At 36.6% G+C, this 19,594-nt stretch overlaps 1 protein-coding gene across 1 annotated transcript in view; it reads left to right on the top strand.

The window, feature by feature from the left end:
* The first annotated feature begins 13,156 nt into the window (after window positions 1–13,156).
* The window catches only part of LOC106068158 (tyramine beta-hydroxylase-like), a 31,215-nt gene continuing 24,777 nt past the window's right edge, over window positions 13,157–19,594 (top strand). The window contains exons 1-5 of the mRNA XM_056005126.1: window positions 13,157–13,465; window positions 15,823–16,012; window positions 16,437–16,569; window positions 16,940–17,074; window positions 17,978–18,163. Coding sequence (XP_055861101.1) covers window positions 13,455–13,465; window positions 15,823–16,012; window positions 16,437–16,569; window positions 16,940–17,074; window positions 17,978–18,163 — 655 coding nt within the window. The 5' untranslated portion in view covers window positions 13,157–13,454. The remainder of the gene's footprint in view (window positions 13,466–15,822; window positions 16,013–16,436; window positions 16,570–16,939; window positions 17,075–17,977; window positions 18,164–19,594) is intronic.

Genomic DNA, 19,594 nt, shown 5'->3' on the forward strand with positions numbered 1-19,594 from the left:
TCCATCTTAATTACTCTGTGTATATTTCCATTGGATTTTATCATGTGTATTTTGCTTAGTTCATTTATATTTAATTAGTGCACTGTGTATTTCTCACTGGCGTAAGTAGGAAACATAAACATGTTCTATGTATTTATTTGTTTATTGCATTACTCTATTAATGCTACGTTGCTCAATTGATCGTTGATGCAACCATGTATATATTTGTACATCTTATTTTATTTCCTTTATCTCGGCTGATCGCCTTGATAATTTTACTAGCGCACTGATACTGCGTCTAGTAAAGAGATATGAATTATTCCCCCTCCTTTTTGTAAGGGATTATCTCCCCTGTAGTCATTTTACTCTAACGAGAGTTGTGCCGCTTGAACGGACACACCATTCAAGCGCGCTCCATTGTTCTCGACCCACGGTCATATGTAAACAATCATCTGGGTCGCTGACCACCGCCCAATTCTCCCCCCCCCCCCTTCTTTCTCTATCCACCTGTGTTGTTTATTTGAGTTTATGATTTCCCCTTCTATGTACATTCTTATATTATTATTTCCCCTTTTATGTACATTTCTATATTGCTACTATCTGCCATCTATTTTCCAAATCCCCTTTGTCATCATCTCCCCTTTATGCTCTAAAGCAATTTTACCAATCTGACGAATGCACCTCAGTCGAGGGCGTCGATAAGATGCATGAGAGACATGTCCTAACTTGTCTTTATTTATCCGCAGCCTCCCTCAGGTGTCTGCCTATTTGCCTACTGGCCTATCTAGGTGCTTAGTGCTAATCAGCGCTGCACTTGCCTAGTTGCTACCAAGAATCACCTATTGCCTAGTTATTGGATCCACGATCTATTTACCTGCAGTTGTGCTTAGTGCTATCCAGCGCTGCACTTGCCTACTGAGATCTACTCAACTCTACCACTTGGCGCTATCGGCATTGCCCGCCTATTCGACAGCCCACCTGTCAAGCTATTAGGTGCGACGTCCCTATAGATTCAGATCTGTGTGAGACGTCATAGCTACGCCAACCCTCTGCAACTCACTGGACATATCCTGTCAACTACGCTGCCCACGGCAGATCAGCTCTGCCCGCAGTAACCTTGTGCCCACGGTAGCCGGCCACCCGCCCTACTGTGCCCACTACAGATATTAGATTTTGGGGATTGAGACTCCACAAGAACTATATCACCGGCGTCCCTCTATCCGCTAGAGCGCCACCTCCAGCTGCAGAACCTCAAGCCAGGACACAGCCAGCTGCAACATCAACAGGAATACCAGCTAAGTCAGAGGACAAAGTGACATACTCTCTTATTAGGTGCAAGAGTGATGATTAAACATATTATCCACTAGAGATAGATGCAAACCCTCCCCCTTTTTATTCTTATATGTATATTTATGTAAATAAATATTCTTTATTTTAACTTTTGTATCTATCTTTCATTGCTTTGTCTCGTTGCGTGTCTGCTCCCGATTCATATGCTGATAAGTGGGGGTGTGATAGCTTTAAAAAAAAATCATCCCCTAGACATTAAACGCGCCAAACACAAGTCACATCTCCCCACCTGTCACAATCTTGTACACGTTCTTTCTCCCATTCCACATTCTTAGAACAAGTTGAAACTTTGCACAATCATTTATTGTCGATGACAAACACGTGAATCAATTTTAAAAAATACAAAATTATTTAATCAATTAGTCGTATTTAATTACTTCTGTTTTTATAGAGACAGTAGGGCCTACCAAGCAAAGGGAGTTAAGTCTTTTGTAGAGAATTGGGTCCTTCTAAAAAATTTTGTAACTAACAATAAAACCTTCCACATTATTAAGTACTTGGATAGCTCAGTGGCAAACTAGTCGACCTTCCGTCGTGGAAGATCGAGTTCGAATTCAGCATTTTTAGCGGCTCCAGAAAGAGGAAAAGACGCAATTACTTTTGTGTGGCCTGTCTGTCCGTCCGTCCGTCCCGATTAGATCTCAGAAACTAGAAGAGAAAATAAAAATCGTAAATTATTGATATTTTAGATCTTTCAAACTTCTGCTGCAACGACTACTTTTTTTATTTTCTGAAAGCGAAAAATCTAATTTTTTAAATCAATTATGCAAGCAACAGTTGTTTTTTTTTTAAATACACAATTTTTACAACTATTCACTGTTAATAGTAACAAACATTGGAGGCTTTTTAGTAAGGGAGATGACTATTTACCATTTTTTAAAATACATTTATGCAAATGGTTTTAGATTTTTGACCAAAAGATATCTATTTTACTATTGTATTGCTGAATTATGTAAGTTCTGTCATACAAAATACTACATTTACAAAAAAAATGTTAACTTTTTTTTAAAGAGGAAAAATCTATTGACTATGCTCATAAGTTAGACATAATTTAAAACAACAATTAATAAGTAGTTTTTCATATTATCGCGTGAACTTGCATAGCAGACACAGCATGAAGGAACACAAAACTAAAGGCATTTTATTTTTTGCGGAAATGTTTTTTTCTTGAGGTTTTGAATAAGAGATTGACCATTTACAAAACAATTAGATACTCATTATAAGACATCAGTTAGGCCAGGTTCACATCTAACTTTAAATTCACTTTTACCTATCCCTTGGTCTGCTTGGTCTTCTCTTCTTCTTCTTCTTCTAGCCAGCTTTATTGCTGCTGAGCTGTGAGCTCTTTTGCAGACTGTGCCAAGGAAAAAAAGTGTGCTGTTTTCTTCAGTTGTTCAGCACTGCCGTACAGGGTGTTGGTTATGTTGGGCTGTAGTGGAAGTAGGGTCTGCCTAAGGTGGATTAGGGAAGGGCATTTAAAGAGGATATGGTTTACGGTTTCAAATGGGTGGACGCAGTGTCTGCAAAGGGGTAGTTGTGTGGAGTTTATTTTGTTCAGGTGGTAATTTAATAGTGGTGTGTGTCCTGTTCTTAGTTGGAAGATTGTAGATTGTTCTTTGCGGAGGAGGAAGTTAATACTGTCCAGTTTGTTAGGCGTAGTCATTTCTCTGTACATGGCTCTGCCTGTGTTTCCTGATGCCCATTGGTTGAGCCACTCCTCTTTGTGATTGTTGACTAACATTGACCTTAGGGTGAGGTAGTTAACAGGTCTATCTGGTTGTTCCATAGATGAACTTGCCTTTGATAGCTTATCTGCCTTTTCATTTCCCATGATGCAAATTTGTCCAGGGATCCACTGTAGTGTAATATTGATATTTAATTTTGATATCATCTGGTGGATTATCACAATGAGTGTTGTCAACTCTCTTGGGCTGTTTGAGGTGCTGCTGTTAAGTGCTTGCAGAGTAGATTGGGAGTCTGTAAAGACAACAATATTTGATGGTGGTTGCACTCCTTCATATAATTTGTTTTCCACTGTCTGGAGTGCTATGGTAATTGCCTCAATTTCGGCTTGGAAGTTTGAGCAATAATCACCACAGGGTGCACTTATCTCAAAGTGTTTATTTTTAGGGAAGACCAGGAAGGCACCAAGACCAGCATTGGTGGTGGCTTTGAAAGCCGATTCGTCTGTATAAATATGGATAGCTGTTTTTTGATTGCTTTCGATTGTTTCAAGCGTGCCTACTTTGAGCTCCAGTGGATTCGATTCTTTTGTTAAGGTGTTATTTAGTAAATGTGTTTTGATGGTTGGTTGTTTTTAGTTTAGTCCGGGTGTAATGTTTGAAAACCTGGTAATTTTTTTCTCTGTTATTGGTGTTTTAGGGCTAGTTCGTCAGTAAGTTGGATCAGAGTCCTTTGCTTTTTTTGGTTGTTTTTCCTATTTCTCTGTGTTAGTAATTTATTTGGATGATCGTCCTCCAACCTTCTGTATCTCTCAATAGCTTCTAATGCTGCTCTGTTGCGCCTTAACTTAAGAGGTTCAATATTGGAGTCTATTTCACAGGCTGCTGTGGGAGTAGTTCTCATACCTCCACTAATTAGCCGCAAGGCTTGGTTTTGGATTGTATCTAATGATGATTGATAGGTTTTGTTGGCAGCTACTTGTATGGAGAGACAGTTATCCATTACAGATCTGACATATCCAGTGTATAACTGTCTTAAGGTTTTCTTTTCAGCTCCCCAGGATGTTCCTGCTAGGTGTTTTATTATGTTTAATCTTTGTGATGCCTTTTCTTTTAAATCTGCCATAAAGTGTTTTAGAGACAGTCTTTGGTCTAGTTTTACACCAAGATATGTTGGACTTTCTTCTTTATTTATTGGCTGAGTCTATTTTTAGGATGTAGTTTCTTTTTGCTGTTTTGTTGCTGTGGCTAAAGATTGAATACACTGACTTTTCTTTGTTTATTTCCATTTTCCATAATTTTGAATATGTGGAGATAGTTGTGAGGGCTCTATTTAGTTTGGATCTAGTCAGCACTGGATATTTCTCTGTAGTCCAAATTAAAAGGTCGTCTGCATAAAGTGCCTTATTGACCGAAATGAGGTCCGGGAGGTCATTCATGAAGATTAGAAAGAGAGTGCAGCTAAGGGCTGAACCTTGTAGTAGTCCTTCTTCCAAACTTTTTTTTACTAGAGATTACACCTTCGAATCGGGTTTGGATTGTTCTGTTTTTTAAGAATGCCCTGGTCCAGCTGTACATTTTTCCATGGATGCCCATTTTTTTCATCTTCAAAAATAGACCTTTTCTCCACACTCTATCATATATAGTTCGTCCATCGTGGTTCAATGATGACCACTTTGTCATCCAGGGGGCTGAGGGCTTTGCACTGGGGTTTTATGCCTCCTCATGTGGCTGGTGAGACCTATGTGAGCCCGGAATGTTCGGCTGCACACTGGGCAGGTTATTCCAGCTGAAGCTAGTGTCGTTTGTCTTTCTTTTCTTTTCTGGCGTTTTTCTTCTGCCTGCGTTGTTCGTTTTTCCTCAGCAACCTGTGCGCCAGTTTTCACAGCGTGACGCCATGATGCTCTGTCGTGTGCCTCTGTCTCCCAGGTGCCAGGGTCTATGCTGAACGCCTTCAGAGAAGCTTTGAGGGTGTCCCTGAAGCGCTTTCTTTGCCCACCTTGCGAGCGCTTTCCTTTGCTTAGTTGGCCATACAAGAGTCGTTTTGGGATGCGGTGGTCTTCCATTCTGTAGACGTGACCTGCCCATCGCAGCTGGGACTGCATCAGGATTGTGTGGATGCTTTGCAGACACGCTCTTCGAAGGACTTCTGTATCTGGTATTTTGTCTTGCCATTTGACATTTAGTATTTTTCTCAGACATGTCATGTGGAAGCGGTTTAGTCTCTTTGCATGTTTACTGTACACTGTCCATGTTTCTGAGGCATAGAGCAATGTAGGGAGGATGACGGCTCTGTAGACCCATAGCTTGGTGTTTGTGGTGATACCACGTCTGTTCCAGACATTTGTAGACAGTCTGCCATAGGATGCACTGGCCTTGGCGATACGCAGGTCGATTTCACTATCGATTTTTCCATTTCTGGAGAGTGTGCTGCCAAGATATGTGAATTTGTCCACTGCGTTTATATCCTGTCCATTTATAGTAATGCTTGGATCCGAGTAGGCTTTCCCAGGAGCAGGTAGATATAAGACTTCAGTCTTGTTCGTATTGATGGTAAGGCCAAAGTCTGAGCATGCTCTTGAGAAGTCACTGACGATGCTCTGCAGATCGTTTTCAGAGCAGGCATTTAGGGCACAGTCATCAGCAAATAGCAAGTCTCTGATTACTGCTGCATTTGTTTTTGATTTTGCTTTAAGCCGCCTCGGGTTGAATAGGCCACCATCAAATCTGTATGATATATTTATCCCGTTGTTTTCTCTATTTGTGAATGCATCTGTCAGCATAGCGGAGAACATGATACTGAATAGTGTAGGTGCTAGGACACAGCCTTGTTTTACCCCGTTTGATACTTCGAAGGGCTCTGATGGTTCTCCACTTTCTTGGACACGAGCCTTCATGCCATCATGAAATAGTCTCACCATGGTTATGAATTTTTGTGGACAGCCATACTTTGACATGATCTTCCAGAGTCCTTCTCTGCTAACAGTGTCGAATGCCTTTGTTAAGTCGACATATATTGAGAACAGGTCAGCATTTTGTTCTTGGCATTTTTCCTGGAGCTGCCTTGCTGCAAAGATCATGTCAATGGTTCCACGCTCTTTTCTGAAGCCGCACTGGCTTTCTGGTAGTAGACCATATTCTATGTGTTGCATAAGCCGATTTAGAAGGATGCGTGCAAGGATTTTCCCAGCAATAGAGAGAAGAGATATTCCTCTGTGGTTGTCGCAGATCTGGCGGTTTCCTTTTCGCTTGTATAAATGAACAATTTTGGCATCTTTAAAGTCTTGTGGTATTGACTCTTTTTCCCACATAGGCTTGCTGCAAACCTATAAATACTGCTGTAGTGTGCTTGTTTTCATGAAACCCTTCTACTGTGTCCTGGATAAAACGAAAGAGGTGGTCTTTTGTTCTACTTGCTTTCCTGAAGCCAGCTTGTGCATTGTGGAGTGAGCAAGTACTTTCTAGCCACCAATAAAGTCGGTTATTGATCATTTTTTCTGCCATTTTGCTAATGTTGGATGTTAGAGATATTGGTCTTCTCTGTGATTTGCCTTTGATAGAATTTCATTCTGATATTCTTTCTGAAAATATTGAAACCTGTTTTTTTACCTGCCTGGGTGGACAACTTCTGGGCCTGATTTTGAGTTTGTGTTTCCACACAAACTGTCTTAGTAACTTTGTTTTTTTACTTTATGGCATCATGAACGTAGTGTTTAAAAAATGACTAAAAATGGTTTCCTATCACACAAACCTATTATCATAAGTCTACATGTACTAAACATTGATTCCGTAATTGATTCAAAATAATTGATGCAATTTCACCCAATATTTTTACATTTTACCTGTAAAAATTGATTGATCTAATTTCTCTAGAAGACTAGTGTTAGTGTATGGAACTATAGCATGAAAAACTATTTTCTTTGAATAAAAATGTAGGTCATGTGTTTGTTATCTATACAGAATATACAGATAGTAGGTAATGAACTAGAGGAAAACGTTCTCATGCTTAAAGATGTTTTAGCTATGTGGAATACCATAGAATGATTTAGTTGTTTTTTTATATGTCTGAAAGAGGAGAGATGAATGACAAATCTTGCATGGTACCCCAACGGTCCAACAGACAAAGGAATATGTAAGGTAAGGCAAGGTAAAGTTAGGTAAGTTAAGTAAGGTAAAGTAAGGTAAGGTAAGGTAAGGTAAAGTAAGGTAAAGTAAGTTCTATACCTGAACAATGATAACGGTTAGGTCAGGTGATAATGAGGAGATAAAGACTAAAAGGTAGCGCGCTGTTCACTTGAAATAGAAAATGGAACATTTAGTGCACCTGTAAAAGTAAACAAGACTAGACAGGCTAAGAGCATTCTAAATCCGCCAGTTCTTGGCCTCATTTTTGTAGTCATCCAGGATCTAAGTCAGTAAGTCCTGTTTACAACACAATTGATCAAAGCATGTTGACATGCAGAACTCTTCAATTCAATGTTGTTAGTTATAAATCTTGTAATAATGAAGTCAAGTAGACGCTCCTATTTACATTACGCATATTTCAGTCAACATGAGTTTGTTTAAGCTTGTGGGTGTCTGTCAGTATTTGTAATGAAACAACACCGAAATAGTATGTAGTCCAAACATTCTGGATCACGTGATCTAAGTCTCATAGACGATAGTTGAATGTAATAAAACAGGCGTCAGCAACATTTTAGACTTGTTGGGCCACACACATTTTAAAAACCTTATAGCCAAACCAATTTCAATCTGATCTTTAGTCGGTCTAGTTTTGTATGGTCTATCCTTCCACTCGCCCCGTTTAGATCTCCTAAAGGATATTGAACATCCTATAGCATAATAGTTTAGACCTTTCAAACTTCTGATGTCACGGCTACTTTTTTTTTCATGAAAGCGAAAAGTTTAATTTTAAAAATTAACTATGCAAGTAGTACTCGTCATAAAAATACACCAATTTTACAACTACTTACTATTAATACTTTAAAGCAAGGTTACAAAGACAACATATGTGGATATTGGAACCTATAACCGGCCCCTGAAGTGGTCCGCTACGGCAGGTAGAAATAGGCAGGTTTCAATATTTTCAGAAAGAATATCAGAAACTATAATCTATCAACCACTTCAATCATCGATACAAAAAGAAGAGACGTGCTTGTGTCCAAAGAGTTGCCGATGCTGCTGTATTGTTTAGTTCGATTAAAGACTTGATACCACAGGATACGGAGATTTATTAATGTTATTATTATTACAAATATTACATTGTTAATATTCATATGTATTCAATGAATTGATAATTATGAATATATAGTTAAATCCTAGGTGTCACAAAGAACGCATCAAGAATGAAGAAATTAGAAACAGGATTAATACAGCTATTGGACCCCACGATGACCTGCTAACCACTGTCAAAAAACGGAAACTCAAACTCTATGGCCACATCACAAGGTTCTCAGGGTTCGCAAAGACCTTCCTTCAGGGAATAGTACCCACAGGATTATGTGTAACTATTGCACATATATAATATGAAACAGTACTTATAATTAATTCAATTAATTTAATTAAAATATATTTTACTTATATGTATATTAAATAGATTTTTTCCTCTTTAAAAAAAGTAAACATAGTAAATGTAGGTAGCTAGCATGACAGAAATAACTTCATTTAGTAATACAATTTTAGAAAAAAAAGTTGACAAAAAGGCTAAAAACGGTTGCATAAATGTGTTGAAAATATGATAGAATACTATCTATCTTACTAAGAAGTCTACCGTTTTCTTTGTTGCTATTCATAGTGAATAGTAGTAAAATAGGTGTATTTTTATGAAAAAAAAAATGCTTGAATAGTTGATTTTAAAAATTAAATTTTCCGCTTTGACAAAAGAAAAAAATAGCCGTGACATCAGTTCTAAAATATTATGATAAAGGATTTTCAATATATTTTCTAGTTTACGACATCTAAACGGGACGGGTGGACGGACGGACAGATAGACCACACAAAACTAATCGCGGATATTCCTCTTTCGGGGGCGAGCCTATTTGGCAGTGGGGGAGGTGAGATTTTAGCATTTTTTTAAACAAATGTATACTAACGTTTAAACTAAATACCAAAATAACAGTGCTACAAAGACAGTTTGTATGGAAACACAAACTGAAAATCGGCCCCCCGAAGTGGTCTACCCAGGCAAGTAGAAAGGCAGGTTTCAATATTATCAGAATGAAATTCTATCAAAGACAAATGACAGAGAAGAATAGAGAAAAAAAGGTTAACAGATCTTGTGTGTTGCTCCAGTGGTCCAGCAGACCAAAGAATAGGTGAAGGTGACGTTAGATGTGAACCTGGCCTAACTGATGTCTTATAATGAATATCTAATCCATCTAATTGTTTTGTAAAGGGTCAATCTTATATTCCTCAAGAAGAAAACATTTCCGCAAAAAGAAAAATAAGCTTTGGATTGTGTACTTTGATTAATGTGCAGGACTGTACAGTTCATCGATAATAAAACTACTTATTCATTGTTGTTTTAAATGCATACTAAATAGATTTTTTCTCTTGAAAAAAAAACAAAACATTTTTTTGTTAATATGATATTTAGTTAAATAGAACTTACATAACTTAACAATACAAATGTAAAAACAATATTTTTTGACAAAAAGTCTACAACCATTTGCATAAATGTGTTAAGAATATAGCAAATTGTTGTCTCCCCTAATAAAGAGCCTCCATAGTTTGTTACTATAAATAGTGAATAGTTGTAAAAGTGGTGTATTTTTATGAAAAAAATACTGCTTGCATAAATGATTTTAAAAATTAGATTTTTCTCTTTCAGATAAGAAAAAAGTAGCCTTTGCATCAGAACTTTGAATGGTCTAAAATATTGTGATGTCGGATTTTCAATATCTTTTCTAGTTTACGAGATCTAAACGGACGGACAAACAGGCCACAGGAAACTAAGAGCGTCTTTTCCCTTTTGGGGGCCGCCAAAAAACAACATCTGTATTACTAAATCAAATATTGTTTATCATACAAGCTACTTACATCGTAAATAAAATTTTGACTTTTGTTTTCAAAAGAAAAACACTATTTAGTATGCATTAATGTAGAATATAATTGGAAACAAAAATTAATAAGCATTATGTTACATGTAACGCTCTTTGACATTGCACCAATTACAGGATTTTTTCTGGCCTTGAATGGGAGATTGTTTCTTTACAAAACAATCATATCAATTAGATAATCATTAGGTAATATCAGTTAGGTCAGGTTCACATTGAACCATATCTTCATTATTATCAGTTCATATGGATATTTACAATGTCATAATAATAACATTAATAAATCTCCTTATCCAGTGGTATCTCGCATGTCGTTAGTTTAGCAAAGATGGAACAGTATAAGATAAGAAAACTTTATTGATCTAAACAAATGGAAATTCATTTTGACTACAATTGACAACCTCAGCTTAACTACTGTACAATAACAATATGCATGCACATACGATAAAAAAAAACCCAAACACATAGACTTTCATAACTAGTGCTTTATAAATAGACTTCTATGTACTTCTCGATGATGACTGTGACCTAGAAATAGGATAGGTCATAAGACCAGTGACCTGTACTGTACTAGCAAGTTAGTCCAGTGGTACTTTGTGGTCCCAATTATATTATCTAGGCTAATAACTATAGCCTCTAGATGTATAATACTACCGAGACAAACAAATAATAATTCTGAGATTTCAGTTGCAACAAAAAAAAAGGAGTTTATTTACAAACAAAAGGAAAAGATCGTGAAAAATATAAATGGCAATACAGGCTCACAAAAGAAAATGACATAATGAAACTAAGCAAAGTAGCAAGACAGTTTCCGGTCAATATAATGAAGGACCACCATCATAGAGGCACAATAATGTCTTATGCCGAAAAACCAAAAAGATGGTTTACAATAATACCATACATGCATTAACAATGAAATGACGTCATTCATGAGACATTTTATGTCAAAAACCAAAGCGAGGGTTTACATTAGTTTACAATAATATCATACATACATTAACAATGAAATGACGTCATTCATGAGACACACTACTGTCTCGTATCTAAACAAAATATGTCTTTCAAAAAAAAAACATACAGAAGAGGATAAGAGACTAAGTAGACCTATACCATTTACATAAATCAATTTAGTACTAACAAATTGATAAAATCTACTTAGCTCATTATCGAAAATACTCTTCCCACAACAGTGGCACACTCCTCTTGAGTAACACAACAATAGTACAACACAAGGATGAGTTAAACAGTATATAGATTTAATTCAAAATACACTGGTCAGTTGAAAGGCTCAAGAGAGAGTGGCAATCGTAAACAATTGACAGGGACTTAAATCAAGTACTAAAGGGGGCTAACTCTAATTAAAAAAATAAAGGTAGCCACCCTTATTGTCCCTCTTGTCACATGACGGAATGTTAATTTTTAATGTTGGTCATCCAGGGTCTAATATTACTGAATGTTTTTAATTTTTTTCTTTATAATTATGTTTTCACAGAACTGGATGTACGAATTAACAGTTGTGGTAAGTTCATCCGTCTGGGCAGTTGCTTACAAACATGTCCCAATCTGTTTGCTCCAGACAACTTTGAAGCAGTAAAACAGCGTCATCATACCATGACTGGATGGACTGTACTTCGGGTTTTGTTGTTTTTAAAACCGTTTGTACGTGGGTGTAAGATGGATCATTGTGTGGTCCGACTCTCCGAGGGGAAATGACGATCGGGATGTGTAGGCCATTTTTATGTTGCTATAACACATGTCCAAGGTTTTATCATGCCTTGATTGACAATTAAGACTATAAGTTGTCAAGTGTTGACAGCATCAGAACTTATAGTCCTAATTGTATGTACAATCTCCAGTAAATGTTTTGGTGCTCTCTCTGTGTTGCCCGCAAAACTGTGTAAACTCTCTCGGCAGGTAGTATAGCCTGACATTGTTACATAGTATCGGAAATACTTTCGACACGAGCACTTCTGTTCTTTAGGTATCGACGGAGATAGGGTTGTAGTTATTGATAGGAGATAGGGTTGTAGTTATTGATAGTTTATAGTTCAAAGTTTCTGAAATTTGTTCTGAAAATATTGAAACCTGCATTTTACCGGCCAGAGCAAAAAAACTTCGGGGACCGATTTTGAGTTTGTGTTTCCACACAAACTCTCTTTATAACCTTGTTGTGTTTTCTCTCGTAATGGCCATGTCTTCTCTTCCGAAGATTAAGGATAAGGGCAGTGTTTCTCTAGGCTAATCAAAACCCAGATGCGACCTGCATATTTTTCAACACATGATGCAAACAAAACTGTTGTCCACTGGGTGTCTATTGAAGTTTTATTGACTGTCTTTTACAAAAGCTTTTCATTTGGACTCAAATGTGTGTACCGCGGCCGTCGTGAATGCTCTCGAGCGGTATTTTCCCTCTATGCCAGTGATGGAAAAAAGTTGATCATTATAGTGCGTACAGGAAAGCTCGCCAAAAAAACACAACTTTCGCATGCGGTCGTCTCTTTTCGGGATAAGTGTCAGACCTAGCGCAGCTTTCAACTGGTAAAGAGTCCACACAGCAGAACATGGATGTTTGTAAGATGGTCTAGCCAACAATGCTTAAAACTTCCAATCAGCATTCTGCCATTAGCCTTCAGTGACATTTGGTCTTGCCACCAGCATTTGGGTCTCACTGAGAGTTAAGAATCAAAATCTTTCCGACTGGACGGAAAAAAAAAAGGGGGGGGGGTGGCTTCGATGACCAGTTTGACCGGTCTACATTTGATAGACACGTTGGGGTTAATCGTGGGATTTCCTTAGTGACGTGACGGTACATTCAAAAGGTAGACAGCACATAGTCAAGAGACAAAAGATTGAGATCAATCTAATGATTGCTCGTGACGCACTCCTCCATGCAAGAAATCTGATAGTAATAGGTCAAAGTATCTTCATACAGTATATTAGTCTTTATCACAGGATTCTGAATTTATCTCTTCTGGTTAGTATAAAGATAACAGTTTTTATTTGGGAACTCTTCAACATAAACATTGACTATTAATGTACCTCTACTTTCAAAAAAGGGATGGGATGAAATGGTGATAAAATAGTCTTTGGTTGCTCAAAGGACATATTTGATTTCCTGGTCTGTTCAAGGTCAAAAGTATATCAGTTATCAAGAGTAGCTGCTGAAAAAAAAATTAGATACATGAAAGACTACCTCGACATTAGAAAAACTATTTTTAAAAGTTTTGAATTTCCCTTGAATGAGCTATAAAATAGAAAGCAACTCATCAAACATTCACAAGTTGTTTGTTTTCTTGGAAGAAAGAAACAACAAACTAGCAATTCAAAGCTATTGAACAGTTTACAGTTTTCTAAAGACATACTGTAGTTACCTTGATTAGTTACAAGGATGAACTTACGGTAAGTAATCATTTCATCTAATGCCTTTCCAAGGGCCAAGTATTATCAAGTTAAAAAGCAAGTGTGTTTAGCCTGTCCACATACGGAACATGTTCACAAAATCTGACTTATAACGAACGCTAGTTTCCGTTCAATTGAACAATTTTTATTTCTTATGTATTAGAAAGAAGTAGAAAAAGAAACACAAAATCATCGTATAAATAATGAACATTGACATCTGAATTTGTTCAGAAATAAATTGACCGTGAGTTGAAGCGATTTTAGACTTTGGATCAAATAATACTACGAAATATATTCCATTGTTGAGCCTACGGTGACAAAAGAACTTACACAGATACTGTGGGTTCTGGACAAACCAAAGAATGTTTTTGTTACCAGACAGATTGCTAAAGACCTGAAGCATCAAATGAACATTTCTCCATGGACACTTAAGGGACTACAAATATTTTTGTTTTTCTTTAAAAACTCTTGATTTTGGTTGAGAGACTATTAGCTCATCATCTTATTACATAACAAAAAAAAAAAAAAGACAAAGCTCTGAAAATTTAAATATTTCCCCTCCCAATGGCGACAAGATGACAAAGGTACATCCTGGTTCACGTAGTTAAAAGAAAACAACTAATCACACAACTGAAATGGAAAACTTTGTTGCTGCTCTACCGAGTGAACAGACTAGCTCTACTAAACAGTACCTCCGTCACCTCGTTGTTATTGACATATGCCACAGAGCGAGGAAAAACTGAAGCGAACATAATGGCAGGATGTCTGTGAAAATGTGCGTAATTAGGTCGACATAGGTTCCGTCAGGCTGTTATTTCCGGAAATGGCAATGGAGCACTCCACTACCTATACAATGTTTCCGATGGCATGCGTCTCAAATAGCCCCCGACAACTAATTTTCATAAGTGTAGCTAAAAGGGGTTTCAGGTTTCCCTCCCACCTCCAAAAAAAAATATATGAAAAACTTTAGTTACTATTTTCTATCATTCGCTTGGCTCCATTAATATAGTGCACTGAATAACAGATTTAGTTTTTGACCAATGATTTATTTTATAGAAGAGAAGCAGGATAATGCAAGGTAGTTACCTCAGAAATTGTATTTTTAGTTTTAAATGCCAGAAATGATGCTTTGCGGGGGAGCTCAAAACCCTTCCCTAGATCTCCTAGCTGGAAAGGGCGGGGTCCCCACGAACTAAAGGAAGAGTCTCATCTCTAGGGGACACACAACAAATAACGACGAAAGAATGAAGGGTTAGAATTGAATGAAAGATTCATTACGTAAACACACACACACATACACACATATTTATTTATTTATTTATTTATTTATTTATTTATTTGTATATATCTTTGTGTGTGCACCCACCCCCAACTCTATATTCTGAAAAAAATCTTGGCTACGACCATGATATTGTAACGTTTCTCACTATCCAGACTCTCTGTTAACTACGACCACACGAGACAACCAATTTAAAGAACTTGACACTTCAAGTAACGTATCAGTTTAATGTCAAATACACATCACTACTTCCATCTATGTCACCACCAGGTTTATAACAATATATATGATTTTTTAACTTAATATTACAGAAAAATGAAACTGAATTATAAGTTTCCCTTATCTATTGTAGACGGACAGACACAGACTACACAAAACTAATAGCCTCCTACCGCTTCTACTCTGAGCATCTCTAAATGTCATATTTCCATGTTACACTCAGAAGTTCTGATTACATTCTTTTCGAGATTTTGGTTTGTTTACTAGAGACGGTGACAGCAATGTTTCAGCTTGTGGTGGTTTTGTTTCGCTCGAATATCTAGACAAACACTTTTGTTAAAACAACTTAAAAATAAATCTAGAAGAAGTGATTTCAAAACACTTCATCGAGAAAATAAATCCAAAGATAGTGATCAAGTAATTATGTTAGAGTTATAATTAAGAAATTATTGTTGAACCTAATTATCAAGAACATAAATTAAAACTAATTATATTTTATTTTAAACCTAATAATATTGTACATAATATCGAGAAAAAATGTCAAACCTAAGTTTTAAGTAACTTTGTCATATGTACTTATCAAGTAACTTTGTCAAAACTAATTATCAAGAAAGTTTATCAAATCTACTTATCAAGTAACCTTGTCAAAACTAATTATCAAGAAACTTTGTCAAACCTAATTATCAAGTAACTTTGTCCAAACTAATTATCAAGAAACTTTGTCCAAACTAATTATCAAGAAATTTTTTCAAACCTAATTATAAAGAAACTTTTTCAAACCTAATTATCAAGAAACTTTGTCAAACCTAATTATGAAGAACATTATATCACGTCTTAATCTAAGCAAATTCTTCTACAGATTCCTTGTCGGTGTTCTATTGGCGTCTTGCGTGACGTCCTACAGAATCTATCAAAGGCGTATTCCTAATGGAGACACTGTCCCTCATCCTTGTAAACCAAACAATGTGTGGGAAGGTGTTGGACACATGAATGACCAGGGCGCAGGTTTGAGGAATGTCTTTGGTGAAGACTTTGAAAGAGAAGGCAAAGTGAGTACAGTTTGTGTTCATTGAGACACTTACTAGTTTGGTCCAACTGACTTTATTGTAAAACCCTAGACGAACAAATTTTATACAGAAGGGGTTTTATTTCAAGCAACATTTCAATGATAATTTGTAACACTAAACCTATTTTGTTCATTCTTTGTTTTCTTCGTTTGTTGTTGCTGATGAAGATCTCGATACTTTTAAAATATGTGTATACAGATATGGACTATGTTATTTTTATTAGTTACTTGTTTACATTTTTTTTGTTGAAAACATCCATGTTATGCACAAATTGGTCTGGATGTATTTGTCTAATTGTTGTGACATGGTTATCACTTGTTCAGTTTTAAATTGTTTAGTTAATGTAGAGACATAATGACAATAAATGCGTATAACGTGGAGTGGATATAAATCTTTTTTTATTCAGATCTGGACACAAGCATTGTGTCGTAGAGACTCTGATGGCGATGGACTGACCAACGGTCAAGAACTCGGAGATCCAGATTGTGTCTGGAGAGAAAACACATTGCCAAGCAGACTTGTTGGTTTAAGTCATCCAGGTCATTAGCTACCTATTACATCTGCTATGCTCTATGAATGTTAATCTCAAATTTAATGTCAAAGACAATAGAAAAAAACACAAAGGTTTGTGCAACTTTGAACTTTCAAATGATGTCAAGGAACTGAAGTATATAGACAACTGATGATCTGATTAGAACAATATCCAACTTTCTAAATGAGCCCTAATGAACTACAAAGTATAGGCACGTTATACAAGACCTGAACACCGGTCTGTCTTCCTTGATTAAGTGAAGTCTATAATTTACACGTCTTTAGGTGCAAGAGATAATTATATTTCTAGTTGTGTTATTATATTTTGTTCCTACATTACAGCAATTAAAAGTAGCGTTGAACGTTCCTTGGTTTCAGGTATCTGTGACCCATGGGACTCACCCAATTGTTTGTCTAAGAATACTTCACATTCAAGATATTACAATCAAGAAGAATGGATGAAAGATATGTGTAAACAGAGAGAGTTTATCTGTCCTGGAATCAATGAAACAGGTCAGTGTGTCCTAGTCAGGATGAAGATTAAAAACTTGTTTTTACAATAGTTGACTAAAAGAGTCTATTGATCTAATTTTTTTTTGTCCATGTTTTCAAGACAATTAGATAAAAACACAACAGTATAGCACCAAAAAATACACAAATTTGTGTTTATAAAAAAGATTTGTTCAGATGCACTGACTCTCATATAAATTTAGTAAAAATGTTACAGTTTGATGCATCAAATGTTTCCTATTTTTTAATTTTTATTTTCACGCAATTTACCATTCATCATATGTAGACTTATTAAATAACTTGGATAGAGAAATAGAAAGATGACACTGAATTCATGAATTAAAAAAAAAAGTTCTTTGATAGAAGATCGAGATGCAGTTTTTTTTTATGTCCTGGAGTCCTTCCTATCAAATGTATTTCTGAAGTCGCCAACACAATGACACAATGACACAATAATTTTAATAATTAAATGACGTGAAAGTCTCTCTGGTACCAAACTGACTTAGGCCAGCCACTTCATAATCAAAAATTTGGTCTTAAGTCTAAAGTTCCTCTTTCAGATCTTGTGGTCTATAGGGCATATGATGTAAAGGTCATCTGTTTCTGTGGCCTACAGTTAACGACCGAGGGTGTCATGTGGCCAGCACAACGACCAAAGACCTTTTCTTTCCCTAACTAATGTTAATTAGAGCTGGGTGGATTCAGTGGTGCCCATACATCCCGAAATTAAACATCCCAGTCTTCACCGGGATTCGAACCTGGGACCCCGGTTCGGAAACCAAGCGCTTTACATTCAACCATCGCGCCTATTAATTCTAACAAAGAAACAAATTCTTATCATAATGTTAGTGGACAAGTATTAGTTGATAAATGTACGATACAGCTTGTACATGTTCTCCGTTTCAGATGTACATACAGTGAACTTCACGATTGCTCCTGGAACTCGAGTACCTGCCAAAGAAACCACGTATATGTGTCAGTACTTTGACTTTCGGAAGATGGCGCCCCAAGACGATTATCATTTAATAGCAGTAAAACCGATTCAAGACAATAAATACGTCATTCACCACATGAAACTGTTTGCCTGCACAGGTAGGCCTTTGGAGGTCATTTAATAAGTATAAATATTAATATTAAAAGTGCAAAATTACAATCTTAATAAATGTGTAGGTAATAATTAACTTGGGTCAACCTTCTTGTTTGTCATCTAAGTTACAAACTTTTTATCCACAACTAGATAATTCTTCGTTTACACAGAGGTCAATGTTGTCATGTTAAAATCTACAAACTAAAATTTCTATAAACAAATTCAGAGTTCCCCATCGTCTCCTTAGTGTCTACATTTCAGACAGAGACTTTTGGTCTTGGAATAATGTTCACAACTCAGTATTGGTCTGTTCCGGTCGTTTCTATGGTGGATTGTGCACTATAGATTGATGATGGCCCATGATTCAGCTGCTAAAGTTTCCAGATCTTCTTTAAACTCCGAGCTGCTTGATAGGTGGGAAGGGGAGATGAACGGAAATAGTTGATATGAAATACAAAGTTTGAGAAACACTCAAGTCTGAAATACAAAGTTTGAGAAATACTCAAGTCTGAAATACAAAGTTTGAGAAACACTCAAGTCTGAAATACAAAGTTTGAGAAACACTCAAGTCTGAAATACAAAGTTTGAGAAACACTCAAGTCTGAAATACAAAGTTTGAGAAACACTCAAGTCTGAAATACAAAGTTTGAGAAACACTCAAGTCTGAAATACAAAGTTTGAGAAACACTCAAGTCTGAAATACAAAGTTTGAGAAACACTCAAGTCTGAAATACAAACTTATAAAATGGTTTGAAAAAAAAATTGACCAGTGTTAAATGTGTCCTTTTGGCACTGGCGGATCCAGGGGGGGGGGGGGGCGGTAGGGGCGATCGCCCCCCCCCCCACTCGGCCGACCCCCCCCCCGAAGGGGGGGGGGCGGACGAATTATAGTATAGAATTCACACAATTTGTATGCGAATTTATTACTTATGTTAATAATATATACTAATTATTTATGTTTCAACCTATTTTTAGATTATTTCGCCCCCCCCTTCTAGTATTTTGGCCGATTTGGTAGGGTCGGGAGGGGGCGATGGCATCAATCCGCCCCCCCAACCATAAACTTTCGAGTGGGGGGGCGGTCCTATTTATTTGTAGAAATCACAGTTTGCTAAGAGAATCAATTAAATATCTATATGATTAAAACTTGTTATTGGTATTTTAACCGGTCTTTATATAATTTCGTTCACCTGTTGGCCGATTGGAAGGGGAAGAGAAAATACCTCCACCGCCCTTCCCATCTAAACCCTTTGAGTGGGGGGGCGGTCCTACTTTTATGGAGAAATCATAGTATGTGAACAAAATTAGTCGAATATCTATATAATATAAACAGGTGGAAGGGCGATACATGCAATCACCTTCCTCCCATCGGACAAATCAATACTTTTTCTTTTTGTATTATAGTAAGAAATTACAAAATTAAAAAAATCTGTCAC

Source organism: Biomphalaria glabrata, chromosome 12 (assembly GCF_947242115.1).
Source record: "Biomphalaria glabrata chromosome 12, xgBioGlab47.1, whole genome shotgun sequence".
Classification (NCBI taxonomy): Eukaryota; Metazoa; Mollusca; class Gastropoda; family Planorbidae; genus Biomphalaria; species Biomphalaria glabrata.